Source organism: Carcharhinus amblyrhynchos, chromosome 28, assembly GCF_965287045.1.
Source record: "Carcharhinus amblyrhynchos chromosome 28, sCarAmb.v2.hapA, whole genome shotgun sequence".
Classification (NCBI taxonomy): Eukaryota; Metazoa; Chordata; class Chondrichthyes; order Carcharhiniformes; family Carcharhinidae; genus Carcharhinus; species Carcharhinus amblyrhynchos.
Genome location: NC_137351.1, coordinates 15,922,100 through 15,945,038, shown reverse-complemented (window position 1 = coordinate 15,945,038; position 22,939 = coordinate 15,922,100). Strand labels below are relative to the sequence as shown.

Here is a 22,939-nt window from a genome sequence, read left to right as displayed (position 1 = left end):
TGTAGTAACATATCCCGAGGTGCTTTAGAGGCAAAGATAAGTGGTAGTAGAAGACCTGGATTAAAAAGGCATATTTCAGGAAGCTGTTGATAACGGATGGTAGCATTTATGAGGATTTGAAACAGAATTTGAATGAGGGGCCAAGGCATCTGCCATCAAACGGGAGGACGTGAAAGAAAGCAAGTGGCAAGAGCAGACAGTGTGAGCAGATATAGTGCTCAAAGAGCTGCAGGTATTGGGGGGGCTTAGGCTGGGGTAGATTAGAAATCAAAAAGAGGACCTTGAATTCAGTGGGTAGGAATTAGTATGCGTTGCATCCATTTTTTACTGTAAAACAGATACAAAGCCTGGGACAGTTTGCAGCTGTAACAACACTCAACAAGTTCAATAATATCCAGGGCACAGCAGTAAGGGTTGAAGAGTTCAAGAAGTTCACCAACATACTCTTAGGGCAATAGCTGCCAGTCTTGCCAGCATTGCTCACAAATACATAAAACGAAAAACAGATAGCAAAAGTTTCTACAAATATATAAAACAAAAAAGAGTGGCTGAAGTAAACATTGGTCCTTTAGAGGATGAGAAGGGGGACGTAATTACTGGAAATGAGAAAATGGCTGAGGCATTGAACAGTTATTTTGTGTCGGTCTTCACAGTGGAAGACACAAATGACATGCCAAAAATTGATGACAGGAAGGCTATGGCAGGTGAGGACCTAGAAACTATCATTATCACGAAAAGGTAGTATCGGGCAAGTCAATGGGGCTAAAGGTAAACAAGTCTCCTGGTCCTGATGGAATGCATCCCAGGGTACTAAAAGACACGGTGGGAGAAATAGCAAATGCACTCGTGGTAATTTACCAAAATTTGTTGGACTCTGAGGTGGTTCCCGCAAATTGGAAAACAGCAAATGTGACACCACTGTTTAAAAAAGGAGATAGACAAAAGGTGGGTAACTATAGGCCGGTTAGCTTCTGTAGTACGAAAAATGCTTGAAACTGTCCCATTGTTAAGACGCAGCATGGGTTCATGAAAGGAAGGTCATGTTTGACTAATTTGGTGGAATTCTTTGAGAATATTATACGTGCAATGGACAATGGGGAACCCATGGATGTGGTGTATCTGGATTTCCAGAAGGCATTTGACAGGGTGCCGCACCAAAGAGCGCTACATAAGATAAAGGTGCACGGTGTTACGGGTAATGTATTAGCATAGATAGAGGATTGGTTCACTTAAAGCAAACAGAAAGCAAAGAGTGAGGGTAAATGGGTGTTTAGTGGTGTGCCTCAGGGATCAGTGTTGGGACCGCAACGGTTTACGATTTACATTGATGATTTGGAGTTGGGGACCAAGTGTAGTGTGCTAAAATTCGCAGATGACACTAAGATGAGTGGCAGAGCAAAGTGTGCAGAGGATGCTGAAAGTCTGCAAAGGGATATAGATAGTCTAAGTGAGAGGGCGAGGGTCTGGCAGATGGAGTACAGTGTTGATAAATGTGAGGTCATCCATTTTGGTAGGAACAACAGCCAAATGGACTATTATTTAAATGGTTAAAAAATTGCAGCGTGCTGCTGTGCAGAGACCTGGGTATCTTTGTGCAGGAATCTCAAGGAGTTGGTGTGCAGGTGCAGCAGGTAATTAAGACAACAAATGGAATTTTGTCCTTTACTGCTAGAGGAATAGAGTCTAAAAACAGCAAGGTTATGTTGCATCTGTAGACGGTGCTGGTGAAGCCACACCTGGAGTACTGAATACAGTTTTGGTCTCTTGACTTGAAAAAGGATATACTGGCACTGGAGGGGGTGCAGAGAAGATTCACTAGGTTGATTCTGGAGTTGAGAGGGTTGGCTTATAAGGAAAGACTGGACTGGGGCTATACTCTTTGGAATTCAGAAGAATGAGAGGAGGTCTTATAGAAACATATAAGATTATGAAGGGAATAGATAAAAAAGCAGGGAAGTTGTTTCCACTAGCAGGTGAAACTAGAACTAGGGGGCATAGCCTCAAAATAAGGGGAAGCAGAGTTGAGGAGGAACTTCTTCACACAAAGGGTTGTGAATCTGTGGAATTCCCTGCCCAGTGAAGCAGTTGAAGCTACCTCAATTGAATGTTTTTAAGGCAAGGATAGATAAGTTTTTGAACAAGGGTTTTAAGGGTTATGGTGAGTGAGCAGGTGAGTGGAGTTGAGTCCACGAAAAGATCAGCCATGATCTTATTGAATGGCAGAGCAGGCTCGAGGGGCCGGGTGGCCTACTCCTGTTCCTAGTTCTTGTGATTTTATGCAGAAAACAAAAAATCCAAGTGACTGAAGCAGAGCTCCATCTTACTTCACACCATATAATCTTTGCATTATATAATTTAATAGGAAACTTTAAGAACATTGAAACTTAATGTAAATTATGATTAATTGTACAGGTTCCTTGTGGTTTAAGTACACCAAACTGAAATATTGTTTAGGATGGATGATCTATTTCCTGTGATAATGTTAGAAGTATTTGTGTATCAGCTGCACATGGAATGACCTGATATCTTTGCAACATTAAATGTCTGTGCACTTAACAGGTGCACAATTATTCTCTGAGTCATCAAGGCATCTAGTTCTGCTCTTGTTTGAAAGTGAAGCATCTCTATATCGACCCTATCAAATCTTTCATAATTTAAAGGCCCGTCAGGTTACCTACTCCTCTAGAGGAAAGTACCAACATATTTAATCCTTCCGAATAGCGGAACTGAGAGGTCATATTTATCACTTCAGCATATTCTTTTTATGAGAACAGAAATGTGAATAGTACACCAAGAATATGTCAACCGAGTTTCTGTACAACTTTGGTAGCCTGTTCTTAATATGTGGCTGCAGCATTGTCCTTTGACTGAAACTTTTGTTTTGCTTTTCATTCTACTGCCTGTGTCTTGGGAGCTCTCTCCTGAATTCAATTTATTCTGTAATTGGGCTATAAGAGGGCACAGATTCAAGGTCACTGGCAAAACAGGCAATGATGACATGAGGAAAAGCTTTTCTTGCAGTGAGTGGTTACAATATGGAACGTGCTGCCTGAGAGTGTGATGGAGGCAGATTCAAGAGAAAATTGAATTATCATCCGAAAAGGAAGAATGGGCAGGGTAATAAGGAGAAGATGGGGGAATGGCACTAGCTGAACTGCTTCGACAGATAGCCAGCTCAGACATGATAGGCTGAATGACCTTCTTCAGCGCTGTAACCATTTTGTGATTCTTTGAATCCCAGTATGTATGACTGGCTGTGACATAACCACAAGTAACAATTCTATGTAATTACACTATGAGTTTACCACGAGTAAATATTTTACTCAGGCTTTAGAAGTATGTATTGACCTGACATTGAACATGCCATTTTTGTACGGTAAAGAAAGTTACATATTACTCTGCAACACATAACCTGGACTGGTGTTAACTTATATGAACTTTCAGAGTTACATACCCAAGGTCGGTCAGAGGTGGCTTATCTCTACCTCTTTTGTAGCAAAGCAAAATCTGTGGACCCATCAAGCTTCCATTATTGAGATCAGCCGACAATCCAGACTGAGTGGTTTCCAGACACACATACCCTTGGGGAACTTCTTCACCCAACGATTTCACAATGATAGCCAAATCTGTGATAGGTGCTTTCGGTTTAGCTACTTTGTGGCAGCTGTCATTAAACTGTATTTCTTCTTCAAGTGGCTTTGATGCATTAGTCATGCCTGCCACCACAAAATAGTCAGCAACACGTGGGCCTTCCATCATAGCTGATCACCTGAAATGAAAGCACGTCATCAAGATTGTGCAAACACCATTCTGCCAATGTAGGTTCATAACCTGAATTTAGCTTGAAGATTATTTCCCATCCCAAAACCCCTAGATAAACATCTTTCTTTTTACCATCCCATCTGAAAGCTGAAAATGTTGGCTCATGTTCATTTGAAACCTCACCACATAACCATATTTCATGTGTGAATGGAGTTAGTGAATACCATGGTATGAGTGACACAGATAAGGGGCAAGGAACTGTGATAAAAGATTAAATAAATTAATAAATATATACCTAACTAAATGGAGCACACTCTGAGTTGAATGACATACTTCTGTTCTGATGACATCCACACACATGCCCATCTCATAAGGTCACCTGATACTGATTTAGTTGGATAGAGTTAACTCAGGCTGATTTCTTTTTCTCTCCTTAGCTGAGGCAGTGTGCCACCAATACTTGGTGTAGAGAGGGCATGAAGGAGACTGGGAACAGGACAGCGGTTCGAGAATTGGAAAGGAAATAAGGTTAAGAAAAGGGAGGAAAGGATGAGAAAGAATGGGAGGTGAATTTTGAAAATACAAGGGCACAATAATTAGGGAAATGAGGAAGCAGTAGGCCATTTGGTCTTTTGAATTTTCTTCGTCATTCAATAAGATCATGGTTGATGCGATTGTAGTTTCAACTCCACTGTCCTGTCCTTCCCCTCCCCAATAATCCTCCTCACATAACCTCCCAGATGCAGTTCCCTGCATGCTGACCTATAAGAATTAACCTAACTCTAACGTAGTTTCCTATGCTGAAGTCCCAATTAATGGGCCTCAGCAACATCAGGTGGAACGTATACTGGAAGAGGTGAGTGCTGCCAAGACAGATAGGAAAGTGCATGGGTGCCTCAACATGGCGGCATCCTTGGCTGCCTGCAGTGAAGTCCTAAATAAAGAGGCCCAAAGTCAGTTGGACTATCAAGCAGAGGAGAACCCTCTCTGCAGGGTGAATTTTGGAAGAGATTGTAGCATTCCACCCCTGAGGTCCATTCACTGATATTGATTTTTTTTAAAATTTGATTTATTATTGTCAATGTATTAACATACAGTGAAAAGCATTGTTTCTTGTGCGCTATACAGGCAAAGCATACTATTCATAGAGAAGGAAAGGATAGGGTGCAGAATAGTGTTACAGTCATAGCTGGGATGTAGAGAAAGATCAACTTAATGCAAGGTAGGTCCATTTGAAAGTCTGGCAACAGCAGGGAAGAAGCTGTTCTTGAGTCGGTTAGTATGTGTCCTCAGACTTTTGTATCTTTTTCCCCGATGGAAGAAGGTGGAAGAGAGAACATCTGGAGTGTGTGGGTTCCTTAATGATGCTGGCGGCTTTCCCAAGGCAGCAGGAAATTTGATTTGATTTGTTATTGTCACAAGTGTTAACATACAGTGAAAAGTACTGTTTCTTGCGTGCTATACTGGCAAAGCATATCGTTCATAGAGAAGGAACTGGAGCATTGAACCAGCAACAGTGACATCCAGCCTGTCACTGGAGACCTCCTTGATTTATTTATTTATAACTGGTCCTCCAATTGCCTGAAACAACTGTTACTGGTCATTCCATTAGACAAAAACGAGATGAGATTGCAAATTCGTACTGCATAATTATTCCGATTTTTTAAAAATTGAATTCAATTGGTGCTCTAAAAATAATTTGGTGAATTCCATGAGAGAGGCTTCCCACTTTTGAATCCTGATACTGATGACAAATAGGATCACAAGTTGGGTGTGTAAGGAAAGGATGCATCAAACAAGCAGGGGAATGGCGTGAAGGAAAGTAGCTGCCTAAATCACACTAAAAGCCAAGCTCTCTGCTTGCAATTCTAGTCTTGCTGTGGCTTCGTCATTATATTTTTAACAGAGTTTTGAAGTCTCTAAAATGAATATGTGACTTACACTTGCAGGCTGCATTTGCAAAGGCAATTTCATACGTTCATAATGCAACTTTGACAACTTTCACTTTTATAGGCAGCAACTGTTGGATTCTTATGAATGTTGGGGTTGCTTTGTGTTCCAACCACTATGATAACTCCAAAATCAGACACCCTTGATGCTATTCATGTGATCTAGCCATTTTTAAGCATGTAAACTCTTCCAGTAGTCCAATTTGATGCAATATTGCTCATTTAGTTTAATTTGGTTTTATTGAGAAACTCAAGTGAAGATCTTTAGGCTATAGTTCAGGATCTCAGCAAGCCTGAAATGAATGACAAAATGTGAGATATTTCTATAAGACCATAAGACATAGGAACAAAATTAGGCCACTCAGCCCATCAAGTCTGTTCTGCCATTCAATCATGGCTGATATTTTTGTCATCACCATTCTTCTGCCTTTTTCCATAAGCTCTGATCCCCTTATTAATCAAGAATCTATCTTGGTCTTAAAGACACTCAATGACCTGGCCTCCACACCTTCTGTGGCAAAGAGTTCCATAGATTCACCACTCCCTGGCTGAAGGAATTCCTCCTCACCTTTGTTTTAAAGGATTGTCCCCACTAGTTCTAGTTCCACGTCAACTCTGTCCAGGCCTCGCAGTATCCTGCAAGTTTCAATAAGATTCCCCCCTCATTTGAAGGAAGGAAGACCAGAGCCAGAGTGTCAGACCAGACCAAAGGACCACACTACGCAGAGGACTACAGAGACCAGCGTACAGATAAAGGCCAATATCTGCCTGGTAACTTGCCAGTCACGCAAAAGTTAAGTCACATCTAGTATTGGACTTGAACTTTAGTATTTCAGTAAGATAACTTATTGTTGGTTGGGTGGGTGATTATTGATTGTGTGTTTAAATAAATATTGTTGTACTAACAAGAAGTCTACTCACAATTCTTTGTCCACCATACAAGGGTTAAAACAGACTGTGCAGCAGGCACAACACTCCCAAATAACTCTCAAAAACTCCTGCCATTGCTCTTCCTTTGTCTTCCCTGCTAGGCTCCTTTCCAATCAATTCTGGCCAGCTCCTCCCTCATATCTTTGTAGTACCTTTATTTAATTGTAACACTGTTACAACTGATTCCAGCTTCTCCCTCTCAACTGCAGGGTAAATTCCATCATATTTTGGTCACTGCTCCTTAAGGGTTCCTTCACCTTAAGTTTTCTAATCTGCCTCATTACACATCACCAAATCCAGAATTGCCTGTTCCCTAGAAGCCTCTGTCACAAGCTGCTCCAAAAAAAACTTAAGACATTCCACACATTCCTTTTCTTGGGATCCACTACCTGATTTTCCCAGTCCACCTGCATATTGAAGTTCCCCATGATTATTGTAATATTGTTTTTTTATATGCCTTTTTAATGTCCTGATTTATTTTCTGCCCCACATCCTGACTACTACCAAGGGGCCTGTACATAACTTCCATAAGGGTCTTTTTATCTTTGGGATTCCTCAACTCTACCCACCGAGATTCAATGCCTTCTAATCCTATATCACTTCTTGCAATTGATTTAACTTCATTCTTTACTAACAATGCAGCCCCCTCCCCTCCCCATCTACCTGCCCTTTCGATAGGACATATATCCTTGGATGCTTAGATCCCAATCCTGATCCCCTTGCAGCCACATTTCTGTAAGGCCCACAACATCAAAGAACAAAAAAAATTACAGCACAGGAACAGGTCCTTAGGCCCTTTAAGCCTGCACTAACTATGCTGCCTAACTTAACTAAAACCCCCTACCCTTCCAGGGAATATATCCCTCCATTCCCATCCTATTCATTTATTTGTCAAGACGCTCCTTAAAAGTCATTACCATATCTGCTTCCACTACCTCCGCTAGCAGCGAGTTCCAGGCACTCATCTCCCTCTATGTAAAAATTCTGCCTCAAACATCTCTTTTAAACCTAGCTCCTTGAACATTAAACCTATGCTCCCTAGTAATTGACTCTTCCACTCTGGGGAAAAGCTTCTGACTATCCGCTCTGTCCATGCCTCTCATAACTTTGTAGTCTTCTATCAGGTTGCCCCTCAACCTCCATTGTTTCAGTGAGAACAAACCAAGTTTCTCCAACCTCTTCTCATAACTAATGCCCTCCATACCAAGCAACATCCCGGTAAATCTTTTCTGTACCCTCTCCAAAGCCTCCACATCATTCTGGTAGTGTGGCAATGAGAATTGAACATTATATTCCATGTACAGCCAAACTAAAGCTCTATAAAGCTGCAACATGACTTGCCAATTTTTAAACTCAACACCCCAGCCGATGAAGGCAAGCATGCTGTATGCCTTCTTGAGTACTTTCTCCACCTGCGTTGCCACTTTTAGTGGCAACTGGTCATACCGGCTAATTTCAATATGCGCAACAAGATCATTTACCTTGTTCCATATACTGCGCACATTTAGGTGCAACACCCTCAGTCCTGCATTGACCACCTCCCTTCTCATACTTGTCACCTTTTTTGCTCTGCCTGAGGTTAGATTCCTGCCACTTTCTACACTCTCTGTTCCATTACATGGTCTTGAAACTTTACTAACCTCTCCTGAGCCCTGGACTCCTTTGAAGTTGTTGTGGTTAGGTGACACCAAGCTTGGGTTTAAAAATGACAAAGATTGTATGAGGAGAGAAAAGATTAAGGAAACTCCTCAGTTTTGAGGTCTTGGAAGAATAGGTAGAGCAGGAAAAAGTGCACTTCAATATACTGGAGATAAATTTAGAAAATTGGCTTTGCAGCTCTAAAGGAACAAGACAGAAAAGTTCAGAGCAGAACTGCCAGCAATAGTATTAATAACTGAGGCAGGAAGTGTTAAGCAAACAAAAGCATTTTACTATATATTCCATGTTTAATAATAAGATTTGTAATTAGTATTGTGCATCATGCAAAATTAACTTTATGCTTTTGAGTGCCACAGTTAAAGCAGAAGATTATCGTAACACCATTTTACCAGCATCAGTTCACCAATTCTCTCATCGGTTCAAACAGCAGAGTAAGCATTTCACCTCACAGCACATGGGCGGATTGGAACGTACTAGGAACACTACAGTTACAATGTGATCGCTTCAGGGTTCCCAGAAAAATACTTTAATTACAGACTAAATTCAATGGCAGCAAGTTATAAATCAAACAAATAATCTCAGGTTCAGGAGTTTGTGCACACAGGCTGTTAACTGTTTCTTTCATTTTTTGTTAAGAATCTAACAAATTGCTGACTATATAAAACTATACACTGTCAATGAAAGTCTTGTTCTACTTTAGTAAGGCCAATAGCACTAGAAATACATTTAATTGAAGTGAAGGGCAAACTGCCCTTGGTGTACATTGAAACAGGTGCAAGACAGTTGCATGTAATGGTGTTTATATAGCCATCCCCATAATAAACCTATTACAAATTGTTCCAGAAAGCAGTTATACTAAAAAGGTCACTCACTCTAACAATTATATTCAATTACACAATCAACATCCTGGGGGTTACCATTGATCAGAAATTGCAATGGACCAGCCATATAAAAACTGTGGCTACAAGAAGCAAGTTAGAAGCTGGGAATTCTGTGTCTGGAAACTCACTTTCTGACTCTCCAAAGCCTATCCAGCATCTGCAAGACTCAAGTCAGGAGTGTGAATGAATACTCTTCACTTGCCAGGATGACCTGATCCAGAACAAATCAGCCTGCTTGATTGGCACCCCTATCACCTCCTTGAACACTAATTCTCTCTGCCACCAATGCAAAGTGACAGCCATATGTACCAGCTACAGGATGTACAACAGCAACTCGCTTAGGCTCCTTAGACATAACTTTACAAACTTGCAACCTCTACCACCTATAAGGAAATGGGCAAGTGCATAGGAACACTACCAGCTGCAAGTTCTTTCCCAAGTCACTCACCATCCTAACGTGGAAATATATCACTGTTCTTTTACTGTCACTGGGTAAAAATCCTGGAATTCCCTAACAGCACTGTGGGTGTACCTACGCCACATGGACTGTAGCAGTTCAAGACGGCAGCTCACCATCCATATCATGAAAGAATTTTTTAAAAATTCACTGCTAGAGACAAAACCATTAGCTTTAATCCAAACTTCCAGTGTATCCTTCACTTCAATTAAACATACTTCTAATGTTGCTGGTCTTACTAAAATAGAACAAAACTTTCATTCAGATTGTACTACAGTCACTAATCACTTGATTTAACAATTCTCTGACAAAGCAAAAGGACACAGGCCAAAATTTTAAAAAACTATTGCAGTGGATTTATCCCTATTTATGATAAACAGATTGTTTCTTCTGTAATTAATGATTTACTGGTAATACTGTGTTATAGAATGGTAGAATCTTACAACGCAGAAGGAGTTCATTTGGTCCATCGAGTCTGCACTGACCACAATCCCATCCAAACCCAATCCCCATAACCCCATGCATTTACCCTAGCTAGTCCCCCTGACACTAAGGGGCAATTTAGCACGGCCAATTCACCTATCCCGCACATCTTTGGACTGTAGGAGGCAACTGGGGCACCCGGAAGAACAACATGCAGACACAGAGAGAAGGTGCAAACTTCACACTGACAGTGACCCAAGCTGGGAATCGAGCCCAGATCCCTGGCGCTGTGAAGCAGCAGTGCTAACCACTGTGACGTCCACCGTGCCACCGCATTGGTAAGCAACTTTGAAGTGCAAGATTAAACACTGGTTAATTCTTCTATTTTCTGTCAAGTGCTAACCTCCTGGGTCTACAAAACATTGCCTGTCCAAATGGTGAGCTGGTTCTTAGAAGGTGGACAAAACAGGGTTTGGACTATTTTCATAAGAACATAATAAGAACATAAGAAATAGGAGCAGGGAGAGTCTGCAGAAGGATCTAGATAGGCTGGGCGAATGGGCCAGGAAATGGCAAATGGAATTTAATGTTGGCAAGTGTGAGGTGGTCCACTTTGGTAGGAAGAATGGTAGGAAGGACTATTACTTACGTGGCGAAAAACTGCAGCAGGCGACGGTGCAGAGGGACCTCGGGGTCCTTGTGCATGAGTCGCAAAAACCCAGCCTGCAGGTGCAGCAGGTGGTCAGGAAGGCGAATGGGATGCTGGCCTTCATAGCGAGGGGGATTGAATATAAAAGTAGGGAGGTCTTGCTGCAGCTGTATAGGGCATTGGTGAGGCCGCAGCTGGAGTACTGTGTGCAGTTTTGGGCGCCGCACCTGCGCAAGGATATTTTGGCCTTGGAGGGAGTGCAGAGGAGGTTTACTAGGCTGATACCGGAGTTGAGGGGGTTGAGCTATGAGGAGAGGCTGAATAAACTAGGCTTGTACTCGTTAGAGTTTAGAAGAATGAGGGGAGATCTCATTGAGACGTATAAGATGATGAATGGGATGGATAGGATAGAGGTGGAAAGACTCTTCCCGCTCAAAAAAGACAGTAGGACTAGGGGGCACAGCCTCAAGATAAAGGGGGGGCGGTTCAGAACGGAGTTGAGGAGGAACTTCTTCACTCAAAGGGTGGTGAATCTCTGGAATTCTCTGCCCGTTGAAGTGGTGGAGGCTGCCTCGCTAAATATTTTTAAGAAGCGGGTTGATGGGTTTTTGATAAGAGAGGGGATTAAGGGTTATGGGGAGAGGGCGGGAAAGTGGAACTGAGCCACGACAGATCAGCCATGATCTTATTGAATGGCGGGGCAGGCTCGAAGGGCCAGATGGCCTATTTTCTCCTTACCAGTGAACATGATTCACTGTAAGGAATAAAGGGACCCTGATCAGTCCCTCCCTCAATAGCTCATTGATTACAGCTAATTAATTATTGGTGTGATCAGCTGGTTTATCATGGGTTGTGGTGATGCACTCTGCTAACACCATCTCAGCCGCAGTTAATGAAAAGTACCAAACCATATTTCTACAAATACTACTTAACCTATTGAGTTTTCAAGCAATTTGCTATATGCTATCATCCTCAGTGTTTTGTTATTGCTTTATTTTTCAGATACTGATGGATCCACTGCATATTTCCAGCATTTGCTTTATACGAGCAAAGGAAACTACCTAGCAAAGTTACCAAATGACTGATGGTGACCTTGCTCTCTGGTAGCTCTAAGGACCCAAATGGAAACAAATTTGGAGTAAACTCATCTAGTTTTAGTCCTCACACAAAATTTAGCACCAACTAACATGCAACTGCAACTTTACTTATGCCAACCTGTTTGAATGGCAAAAGGAATCTCATACTAGCACAGAGAATGACACATTTCTGAGATTCAAGTAGAACTAAGGGAGTTTTACTGCGAAGCTGTGATGAAGGCTCACTTTGACTTGAAATGTTGACTTAATTCTCTCTCCACAAATGGTGTCAAACCTGCTGAGATTTTCCAGCATTTCCTGTTTGGGCTTTACTGTGTATCTGACTTAGAAACATTCAGTGTTGACAAGGGACAACAAAAGCAGACAAGTGTTTCATTTCAGAGGCTGATACCCCTGAATTCAACATTGAAAAATACCAAAGGAAAAGTAATTGAGAGAGACTTGCTTACAAACCCATAAAGTTCAAGAAAGACACTATAGGTCAAATGTCCTGCAAGAGTATAATTGCCAATCTATTCAAATTATAATTTACATGCTATTTTTGCTGACCTTGAGATGTTCTTTCATTCTTGCATGGAGTGAATACCCTTCCTTATTTTCCATTCATGTGACTTTAAATGATAATAGGTCCACCCACAAATAGAACTGGTGCACTGTAACAGTCCCATTCTTCATTTCAGACAGGTACATGACGCAAATGTGAAACAACTTGAACTGACAATTAAAGCTTCAAAGAGACAATATGACATGTTGACTTAATTTTGTATTCTGCTTAAACAGAAAATGTGGTATTGTGACTGAATTAGGAATAAGCAAGACAACAATACTTAAATCATGAAAGTGGTCAAAAGTGACCGTGACCATTGGGATGGTATTTTAAAACAAGTATAACGTTCATGTAATACAAACACAAGTTTGACTGGAGTTGGTAGAATCCATGTTTGTGCAGTTTGTTGGAAAAACCAAGCCCTTTTCATTTGTTTAAGTGAGAATCGTTAGATTTAAGCACAAATGGTTACTACAGCATGAGCATGTGTGCTGAAATGACCTTTAAATTATCTTTGAGAGTGGTTGTCTGGTCATGTGTAAATTAATCCTGACATGAAGGAGGGAATACATAACTTTATGAATAATTGTAAGTAGATTTACATTTGGTCTTCTGAGTGCTAAACCAACTTGCGTAAAATATGAGGCAGGCACAAGAAACCTCCCTTCACCAGATGTGTTTCATAGTTTATCCAAGGTTATGAGTGTTTAACACTTAATCTTGCTGCAAGACTCTTGGCTGACCTCCTCTTCTGTTTGCAGTCCGCCAAATATATAGCCTTATCTGCCTGTCCACAACAGATGGCTAGTTATACCAGCCTCACTTCACAACAATCTGTTAGCAGAAGGTGGCTCTCCTGAACTCATTATGATTTATTTTTCCTTACGATGCCCTCAAGCTGATTTTACTCCAGGATGTAAATAAAAAAGATTGAGCTGTCATATGTTGGCACCGATGCCATTACTTTATAGAGTTTTCCGAATGCTGCTTTGGCAAGCCACGGATGTTATAGTGAAACTTTGTTTTAAGGGCTGCCTATATGAAAACCAATCTAACGTTAGCACTAAGGACAACAAAACATGTATGTAACAGCACCTTCAACATGGTAAAACGTCCCAAGATGCTTCACAGGAGCATTATCAAACAAAACTTGACAGTGAGCCACCAAAGGAAATATTAGGACTGGTGACCAAAGTTCAAAGAAATAGATTCTAAGAAGTATCTTAAAGGGAGGAAAGGGCTGCAGTCAGGTTCAGGGAGGGAATTCCAGAACTGAGAGTCTAGTCATCTGAAAACGTGGGTTCTAACAGTGGAGTAATTAAAATCCGGGATCCACGCAAGAGTGAAAACATTTGAACAGAAGGATGAGAATTTTTAAATGAGCCATTGTTCGACCCATTATAAATAAAGTCAAATACAAGCAAATTACTGCGGATGCTAGAAATCTGAAATAAAAGCAGTAACTGCTGGATAAACCCAGCAAATCTGCCAGCTTCCCCTTTGTCTCATGTCCATGGTATCTTTGTCAATATCTCTCCTTAGCTCCAATCTATCCCTGGCTTTCCACTCTGCCCCCCACCCAACTTTATTACATTTCTATCCCTTTTCTTTTCTGTAGAAGAGTCACAGGGACTTGGAATCTTGGTGTTTCTCAGATGCTGCCTGACCTGCTGGGTTTATCCACCATTTTCATACAAATACCCTTAACTAACAGCCAGCATTCAGATTTTCCAACATTTCTAACCTGTTGTTCTATTTATAGCATTAGTCTTTTCTTGCAATATCTTCCTATCATACTGCATCAATATATACTAAAATCTTTTTGATGTTGTCTCTACATTGGTCGATTTTTCCATCTGGAGATGTTGTCATCAAGAAGGCAGCTTCAAATCAATACAAGTCTACACCCAAACACTTCGCAATTTTGAGTGTACTTCCATAATGTGAATGCAAAACATTTCAGGTCATTGCTTCACAACATCTGCACAGTTTCTTGGCACTACAAAGACCCAAAAAATTCTGTCCTTCTTCAGATTGAGGGTGGCCTGTTACAATGAGCTAATTAAATTTTATAACATTTGTAACTAAATAAAAATCTAGCCAGTACATTATGTTCTCCCATAAAAGCCCACCCATTCTTTATAGAAGCTGCTGTGTCTCAAGATTGTTAGATTCTGAATAAGCTCAAGCCACAAAACTAAGTAATAACTCTCCAGTTACAGAGATCCAGAAAATCACTTCTAATAGGAGGGGTGGGGGTAACGGAAGGGAGTTAGACAATGACATGAGACAAACACATCAGATAACCCTAAAGAAACTCAGCCCACCGTAACCTGTAACAAAATACGTTAACACATGCACCACAGATCTGTTGTAGCTGTCATGAATTATTGACTTATTGGCATATCTGTTTCAGCGCAACGAGATAATTTATTTCATCAACTGGACATTTCAGCAATTGACTTAATAGTTTCTGATAACCATTTTACATCAAATGGTTGAACGAATTCAACACAAAACCCACATACATAAAAAGTTACTTGGTGCTTCACTTGGCGATTACTTCCTGCTGAATATAAGTCTGAAACCTGCACATAAAACACTTCAATCATGATTCACACTATATACACAGCAGCAAGATGAAATCTATTCCTGGGCTTATGTTGAGGGCAGCTGGATGTATTGCAAGGAGCAAAAAGACTGAAAGTTTGAAATGAAAATTGGAGGTCAGACTTTGCTATTTAAGTGACCCCTCAAGAATCCTGTCCAATCAGAAAGCTTACTTCATACCTTGGATTTTGAAATTGATGTCATGGAACAGAGAAAATGTTTCCAGTAGTGATGGTGGTGAGGGTAGCAGCTAACAGAGATCACAGATTTCAGTTGATTGCTAAAATCAAAACTGACAGGAGAATTTTTTTTTAAAATGGGTTATGATAATCATAAGGTCGCACCCGCCCTCGTGATGTGTTTCACAGTGGAGGAGGCACCCCACCATGGGCCGATGATCTTCTGATCCCATCACTGTCAGTCGGGTTTCCCATTCTATGCATCCTCTTTTCACCAGGAAACCTGTGGCCGCCAATGGGACCAGAAGATCCTGCTGGCAAGAATGACTAGAAAATTCTAGTAATAAGAGTTTTATAGCATTAAAAGAGACCTTTCAGCCCATCATACCTCTACTGGCCAAAAAACACATCTATTCTAATCCGTTTTTCCAGCACTTGGTTTGTTGCTTTATTTGCTATGGCGTTCCAAGTGTTCATCTAAATGCTTCTTAAATGTTTTGAGATTGCTTGCCTCTACCACACTTTCAGGCACTTAGTTCCAGATTCTCACCACCCTCTAGGTGTGAAGGATTTTCCTCAAATCCCCTCTAAATCTTCTCCCTTCCCAGTGAGCTTTCTCTGCTCTTCAGAAAACAATCCCAGTCTAACCAGCCTCTCTTCAAAGCTGGAACTCTCCAGCCCAGGCAGCATCCAGGTGATTCGCCTCGGCACCCTCCCTAGTGCAATCACATCCTTCCTACTGCGGTGACTAGAACTGCACACAGTCCAGCCGTGTGTGATTTATATAGCTCCATCATAACCTCCCTGCTCTTATATTCAATGCCTAGGCTAATAATCAGTCCTGTTGCCTTCAGGGATCTATTGACATGCATCCATGGTCTCTCTGGTCCACTGTGCTTCGTAGCACCGTACCATTCATTATGTATACCTTTGCCTTGTGAGCTCTCCCAAAAATGCATTACCTCAAACTTTTCAGGGTTAAATTTCATTTAGAACTGTTCTGCCCATCTGACCAACCTGTCTATATCATTCTGTAATCTAAGGCTTTCCTCCTTGCTGTTTACCACACCACCAATTTTCATGTCATCTGCAAATGTACTGATCATACCTCCTACTTCATATCTAGATCAGTGACACTACAAACAACATGATTTGTTACACTACAAATAGCACTGATTCATTAAACGTGACCTCCCCCGACAAAGTCATGCTGACTATCCTCGATTAGTCCTTTCCCCTCCAGATGCTGATTAATTCTGTCCCTCTGAATATTTTGCAATAATTTCCCTACCACTGATGTCGAACTCACTGATTTGTAATTACCTGGGTTTTTCCCTGCTCCCTTCTTGAATAATGGGAGTTGTCCTCCACTCCTGTCCTGTTGCCAGAGAGGATTTGAAAATTAGCATCAGAGCCCCTGCAATCTCTTCCCTTGTCTCACACAGCGGCATGGCATCTGAGCCTGGGGATTTATCTACTTTAAAGACCAGTAAAACGCCTTCCCTCCCAATGGTAATTTGTTCAATTAGATCACTTTCCCCTCTCTGATTTCTAAATCTACATCACCCTTCTCCAGAGTGGAGCTATTTGGAACTGAATGGTCTTATTAGTGACAGACATCATGGTTTTGTACAAGGATGTCATGTCTCACTAATTTGATTGAGCTTTTTGAGGAAGTGACAAAAATGACTGACGAGGAAAGGGCTGTGGATGTCGTCTACATGGACTTCAGTAAAACATTTAACAAGGTCCCTCATGGCAGGTTGGTACTAAAGATTAAATCACATGGGATCAGAACTGGCATGGCCATAGCGGTCAGAGGCTAGTGGTGGAAGGGTGTTTTTTTCTGAATGGAGGTCTGTAACTAGTGTACTCCACAGGGATCATTGCTGGGACCGCTGTTGTTTCATATATATATATAATGACTTGGAAGAAAACGTAACTGCTCTGATTAGCAAATATGGAACACGCTGCCTGAGGGTGGTGGAGGCAGCTACTCTCATAACACTTAAGAATTCTCTGCCCGTTGAAGTGGTGGAGGCTACCTCGCTAAGTATTTTTAAGACGCGAGTTGATGGGTTTTTGATAAGAGAGGGGATTAAGGGTTATGGGGAGAGGGCGGGAATGTGGAACTGAGCCACGACAGATCAGCCATGATCTTATTGAATGGCAGGGCAAGCTCGAAGGGCTAGATGGCCTACTCCTGCTCCTATTTCTTATGTTCTTAAGAAGCATCTGGACAAGGATTTAAATCGCCAAGGCATAGTAAGCTATCATCTAGGTGCTGGTAAATGGGATGGGTATAGATTGGTATTTGATAGTCAGCATGGACATGATGGAGTAAACGGTCTGTTTCTATGCTATACGGTTATGACAAAAACAGACACAGGAGCACATGTTGCAAGTGTGATGAAGATCAAAGGTAAAAGAGAGACAAGTATAACTTTGAGTGATACAAACAGACAGCAACAAATAATGGTGAGTGAAGTAAGAAAGAAAGCTAAATAAGCCGATGTGGTAGGTAAAAGATTAAAAAGAGGGGTGAACAATGTAGCAGAATGCAAGTGGAACAAGATCACAGAACAAGTTACTTACTCACAAAATAAGTGTTGATGCTTCCTCAACCTACAAACTTGAAAGTGCAAAATAATTGGAAAGGATACTTGTGCTTTTTGTGTAAACATCAGAGTACTGCATTTCAGCACAGCTTGTTTTCTTGGAGGTGTACATAAACACAAAACAGGTTTTAAGAGTATTTGACAAGTTAATGGCTCCAAAATATAACAGAAAACTTAGAAAGTGAATGCCTAAAAGCCATTCGATCTGGAGATGCATAGCAATAATGCCTATTCCTGTGCTTATCCAGGGCTCCACTTGACACTTGGGCTAACACGATAGTAATCACACAGTCTATCCCAAAGCACTGATAACAAATATGGCTTCCTATTCTAGCCACTGATATAACAAATTCAGCAATAGACCAGGACAGCTCGAGATTTTCAGTCTAAATTGCACATCACACAAGGTCAGTATAATGCACTCGCTTAGCCACCATAGTGGCAAACTACATTCTTTTATTGAACTTCACTTCATAATAAATCAGACATATAAAATTTAGCAAGTTTTGAGATTTATAACTTCCAAGTGTACTGGTGTAGTCAACATTCAAAAAAAAAGAGTGTTCGCAGTCAGTAGTAATAAAACAGTGTACCTGTTTCTGCAAGTCAACAGCATACTTGCCAACCTAAGATTGCCGGCAAAAGCATTGAGGCCAAGTTAGGTACAATGGATCTAGAGTTACTAGTTCTTCATTATAGTTTCAAAATTAATTATTTTGTTATTTCAGTTTAAACGAATTGCTGCCTATATGATGCAAATTCTCAATGAATTTTGGAATGCAATTTATCTATACAAAAACAATGATTGTCAAAACCCCACTTTAAAACAGTATGACAAAACATAACTACCCAGCTGTTGCTGGCCTTTTTCAACAGGGGATTTGAGGAAATACAGAAACAGGCAAGAGGTGACAAATGTCAGCAGGACCCATCAACCTGTTATATGGAATGAGGTGGTGTTAACCTGGTATTGTGAGACTTCTTACTGTTATACGGGGAGGTGATGGCCTAGTGTAGTGGTATTATTGCCAGACTATTAATCCAGAAACTCAGCTAATATTCTGGGGACCTGGGTTCGAATCTCGCCACGCAGGTGGTGGAATTTGAATTCAATAAAAAAAATCTGGAATTAAGAATCTACTGATGTCTGTGAAACCATTGTTGATTGTCAAAAAAAACCCAACTGGTTCACTAATATCCTTTAGGGAAGGAAATCTACAATCCTTATCTGCTCTGGCCTACATGTGATTCCAGAACCATTGCAACGTGGTTGACTCTCAATTGCCCTCGAACAACGAGGGGTGGGCAATAAATGCTGGCCGTCCAGCGACGCCCATGTCCCATGGATGTATTAAAAAAGGAAGTTTATATTATTTCTGTATTAATATTGGATGCTGCAACTCAATGATGCACCAACTTGCAGCCAATTAAGTAATTTATGTACATTATAATATCTTGATCCCAGACCACTGTCAGCAGGAAGATTTAAAAGCAAATCTAAACATCCAAGCTGACGCAGTCACATATTTTCCAATTAGTGGCTACACAGCTAGAGTTGTCAAATCCAGTATATCCCTGACCCAAAGAACAAATAAAAGAAAATTACAGCACAGGAACAGCTCTTTGGCCCTCCAAGCCTGCACCGAACATGCTGCCCAACTGAATTAAAACCTCTCCACCAGAAAATGGTACATGTTAATGAAAAATAAATAAAAAATTGTATTGCCAAGAGCAAAATGGGAAAATCTTTGCTCGTCTTCGAAAGATGCCGATATGTTAGTTAAGAAAGCCCACCAGTGCCTTTACTCAGAGGACTAAGGAAATTTGGCATGTTAGCTACCGGCTCTCACAACTTTTACAGATGCACTATAGAAAGCATTCTTTCTGGTTGTATCACAGCTTGGTATGGCTCCCACTCTGCCCAAGACCAGAAGGAACTACAAAACATCATGAACGTAGCCCAATCCATCGGGCAAACCAGCCTCCCATCCGTTCACTCTTTCTACACTTCCTGCTGCCTCAGCAATGCAGCCAACATAATTAAAACCCCACACACCCCAGACATTCTCTCTTCCACCTTCTTCCATTGGGAAAAAGATACACAAGTCTGAGGTCACGTACCAACCAACTCAAGAACAGCTTCTTCCCTGCTGCCATTGGACTTTTGATTAAGTTGGACCTTGCATTAAGTTGATCTTTCTCTACACCCTAGTTATGACTGTAACACTACATTCTGCACTCTCTCCTTTCCTTCTCTATGAACAGTATGTTTTGTCTGCATAGCACTCAAGAAACAATACTTTTCACTGTATGCTAATATGTGACCATAATAAATCAAATCAAAGAAAGATAAATAATTTTGCTGCTAAAACGGAAGTTGCTATTCTTTTCTAAGGTTTTCACATGAACACATAAACCAGGAGGAGTAGGCTATTCGGCCCCTCAAACCTGCTCTGCCATTCAGTACAATCATAGCAGATCCAGTTATTACCCCCGATATCCTATGACCTTCTTCGTTAGTTAAGAATTTATCTATCTCTGTCTTAAAAATATTCAAATACTCTGCTTCCATCCCCTTTTGAGGAAGAGAGATCAAACACCATCAGAGAAAACTTTCTCCTTATCTCAGTTTTGAATGGGAGACCCTTTTTTTTGACTTCTCTGCAATAGACCAGACACAAGTGGAAAACATTAGCTGGGCTGATGGTTTGTAGATGTGACCAGCGGGGTATTGCATTTTTGCAGGCACCATCTCTACCTGCTTAAAATCTAATCACTGTGCAAAACGATGTTTCTGCCCTTATTTAAAGAGGAATTTAGAAGAACAGATACTGTGTTTTCAGAGGAAACCCATTTTGCAGTAATTATGGCACAGAAAACGGCCATTTGGCCCATGAACACTTTGATTGATTGCCTCTAATGTCACTTAGCTTGTTCTTTAAAACTTAATTTTCAAAACTCCAAACATTTCCTTGTCCCTTATTGTTCATCCCACATCAATCATAAATCAAAGTCAAACACTCCATTCCTGGCCAAATCTGTTTTGGGGTCAGGACAACAGAGAGCATATTTCAGAAGCAACTTGTTTCAACTACTTCCTGCTCTTCCTGTAGGAAAAGTTCAAGGTCAGTGTCACGCACACAATGATAAGGAATCACCCTTCTTACTCTGCCACAGCTCAGCCTGATGCTTTTACAAACAGCACATCATTTGATTTAAAGAAAGCCACTTGAAATCAACAAATCTTTCACAACAGTCCATGATTTTCTTTTGTTATTCTTTTCATGGGATATGTACATTGCTGGCTAGATCAGCAATTATTGCTCATCCCAAACTGCCCTCAAGAAGATGGTGAGCTGCCTTCTTGGACCTTGCAGTCCCTGAGGTGTAGGTATACCAGAGTGCTGTAAGGAATGGTATTCCAAAACTACGACCCAACAATATATTTCCAAGTCAGGATGGTATGGGGCTTGGAGGGGAAAATGCAGGTGATGGTGTTCCTACGTATCTGCTGTTGCTTACCTTTAGGTAGTGGAGTCCTGGGAGGGGCGGGGGGGGCAGGATTCCTAGCCTCTGACCGACTCTTGTAGCCACAGTACTTGTATGACTGATCCAGTTCAGCTTCTGGTCATTGGTAACTCCCAGGATGTTGATAGTGGGGGATTCAGCAATGGGAATGCCACTGAATGTCGCGGGGAGACGGTTGGCTACTTTCTCATTGGAGATGGTCATTGCCTGGCACTTGTTTGAGTGGAAATGCCGTCGTTGGACTGGGGTGGGCACAGTAAGACATCCAGGAGACTCACCTGATGAGGTAGCAGCTCTCCGAAAGCTCATGACTCTAAGTAAACCTGTTGGACTTTAATCTGGTGTTGTGAGATTTCTTACTGTGCCCATCCCAGTCCAACACCAGCATCTCCACAGCACGACTATAAGACCAAGCCCGAATATTGTCTGGGTCTTGCTGCATATTGGCACAAAGTGCAAAGTATCTGAGGAGTTGCAAATACTGCTGATCATTGCTGAATCATCAATATCCCCTCTTCTAACCTGATGGTTGATGAAGCAGCTGAAGACTGGACCTAGAACCTCATCCTGGGGAACTCTGCGGTGATGTCCTGGGACTGAAATGATTGACCTCCAAAAACCACAACTATCTTTTCTTGTGTTGTACATGACTCCAACCAATGCAGAACTTTCCCCTAGATTGCCATTCACACAAGTTTTCCTCAGGCACCATAATGTCACACATGCAGTCATACAGTCGGATGCTGCCTTAATGTCAAGGGCAGTCACCTTCACATCATCTCTGGATTGAGTTATTTTGGTTTGAACCAAGGCTATAATGAGGGCAGGAATTGAGTAACCCCACTGGCAATCAAACTGAGCATCAGTAAGTTATTACTGAGTAAGTACCACTTGACAGTACTGTCAATCCCCTGGTGATTGAGTGTAGACCAATGAGGCAGTAATTAGGGATTGGACATAGCGAGGCAATTTTCCACATTGTCAAGGTGAGGCTCGTGCTGTAGCTGTAGTGGAACAGCATGACCACAGGAGCAGATAGTTCTGGAGCACAAGAATCCAGGATTATTGGAGTAACGTGGTCTAGGCCCAGAGCCTTTGCAATGTCCAGTGCCTAGAGCCTTTCCTTGATATCATGTGGAGTGAATCAAATTGGCTGAAGATTGACATTTGTGATAATGGGGACTTCCCAAGAAGGCTGAGATAGATCATCCACTCGGCACTTCTGGCTGAAGATGATTGCAAATGCTTCAGCCTTATCTTTTGCACCGATGTGCTCCATCATCATTATTTGTGGAGCCTCCTCATTCAGTGAGTTGTTTAATTGTCCACTACCATTCATAATTATGGCAGGCTTACAGAGCTTAGATCTGATCCGGTGGTTGTGGGATTGCTTAGTTCTATCTTTGCATGTTGTTTTCACCATTGGGCATGCAAGCAATCCTATGTTGCAGCTTAACCAGGTTGCTACCTCATTTTTAGGTATGTCTGGGGTCACTCCTGGCACGTTCTTCTATACTCATTTTAACCAGGGTTGATCCCCCAGCTTGATGGTAAAGAGGGTGACATGCTAACCCAGGTTACTGATTGTAGTTGTGTACAATTCTGCTGCTGATGATGGCCCACGATGCCTCATGGATGCCCAATTTAGAG

General features: G+C 41.4%; 1 protein-coding gene across 4 annotated transcripts in view; it reads right to left on the bottom strand.

Annotated features, from left to right (window-relative positions):
• The window catches only part of dennd4a (DENN/MADD domain containing 4A), a 150,595-nt gene that overhangs the window by 97,924 nt on the left and 29,732 nt on the right, over window positions 1–22,939 (bottom strand). For all 4 annotated transcript variants that reach the window (XM_080214382.1, XM_080214383.1, XM_080214384.1 and 1 more), the window contains exon 2: window positions 3,455–3,769. In XM_080214382.1, the coding sequence (XP_080070508.1) occupies window positions 3,455–3,759 (305 nt within the window). In that variant the 5' untranslated portion in view covers window positions 3,760–3,769. The remainder of the gene's footprint in view (window positions 1–3,454; window positions 3,770–22,939) is intronic.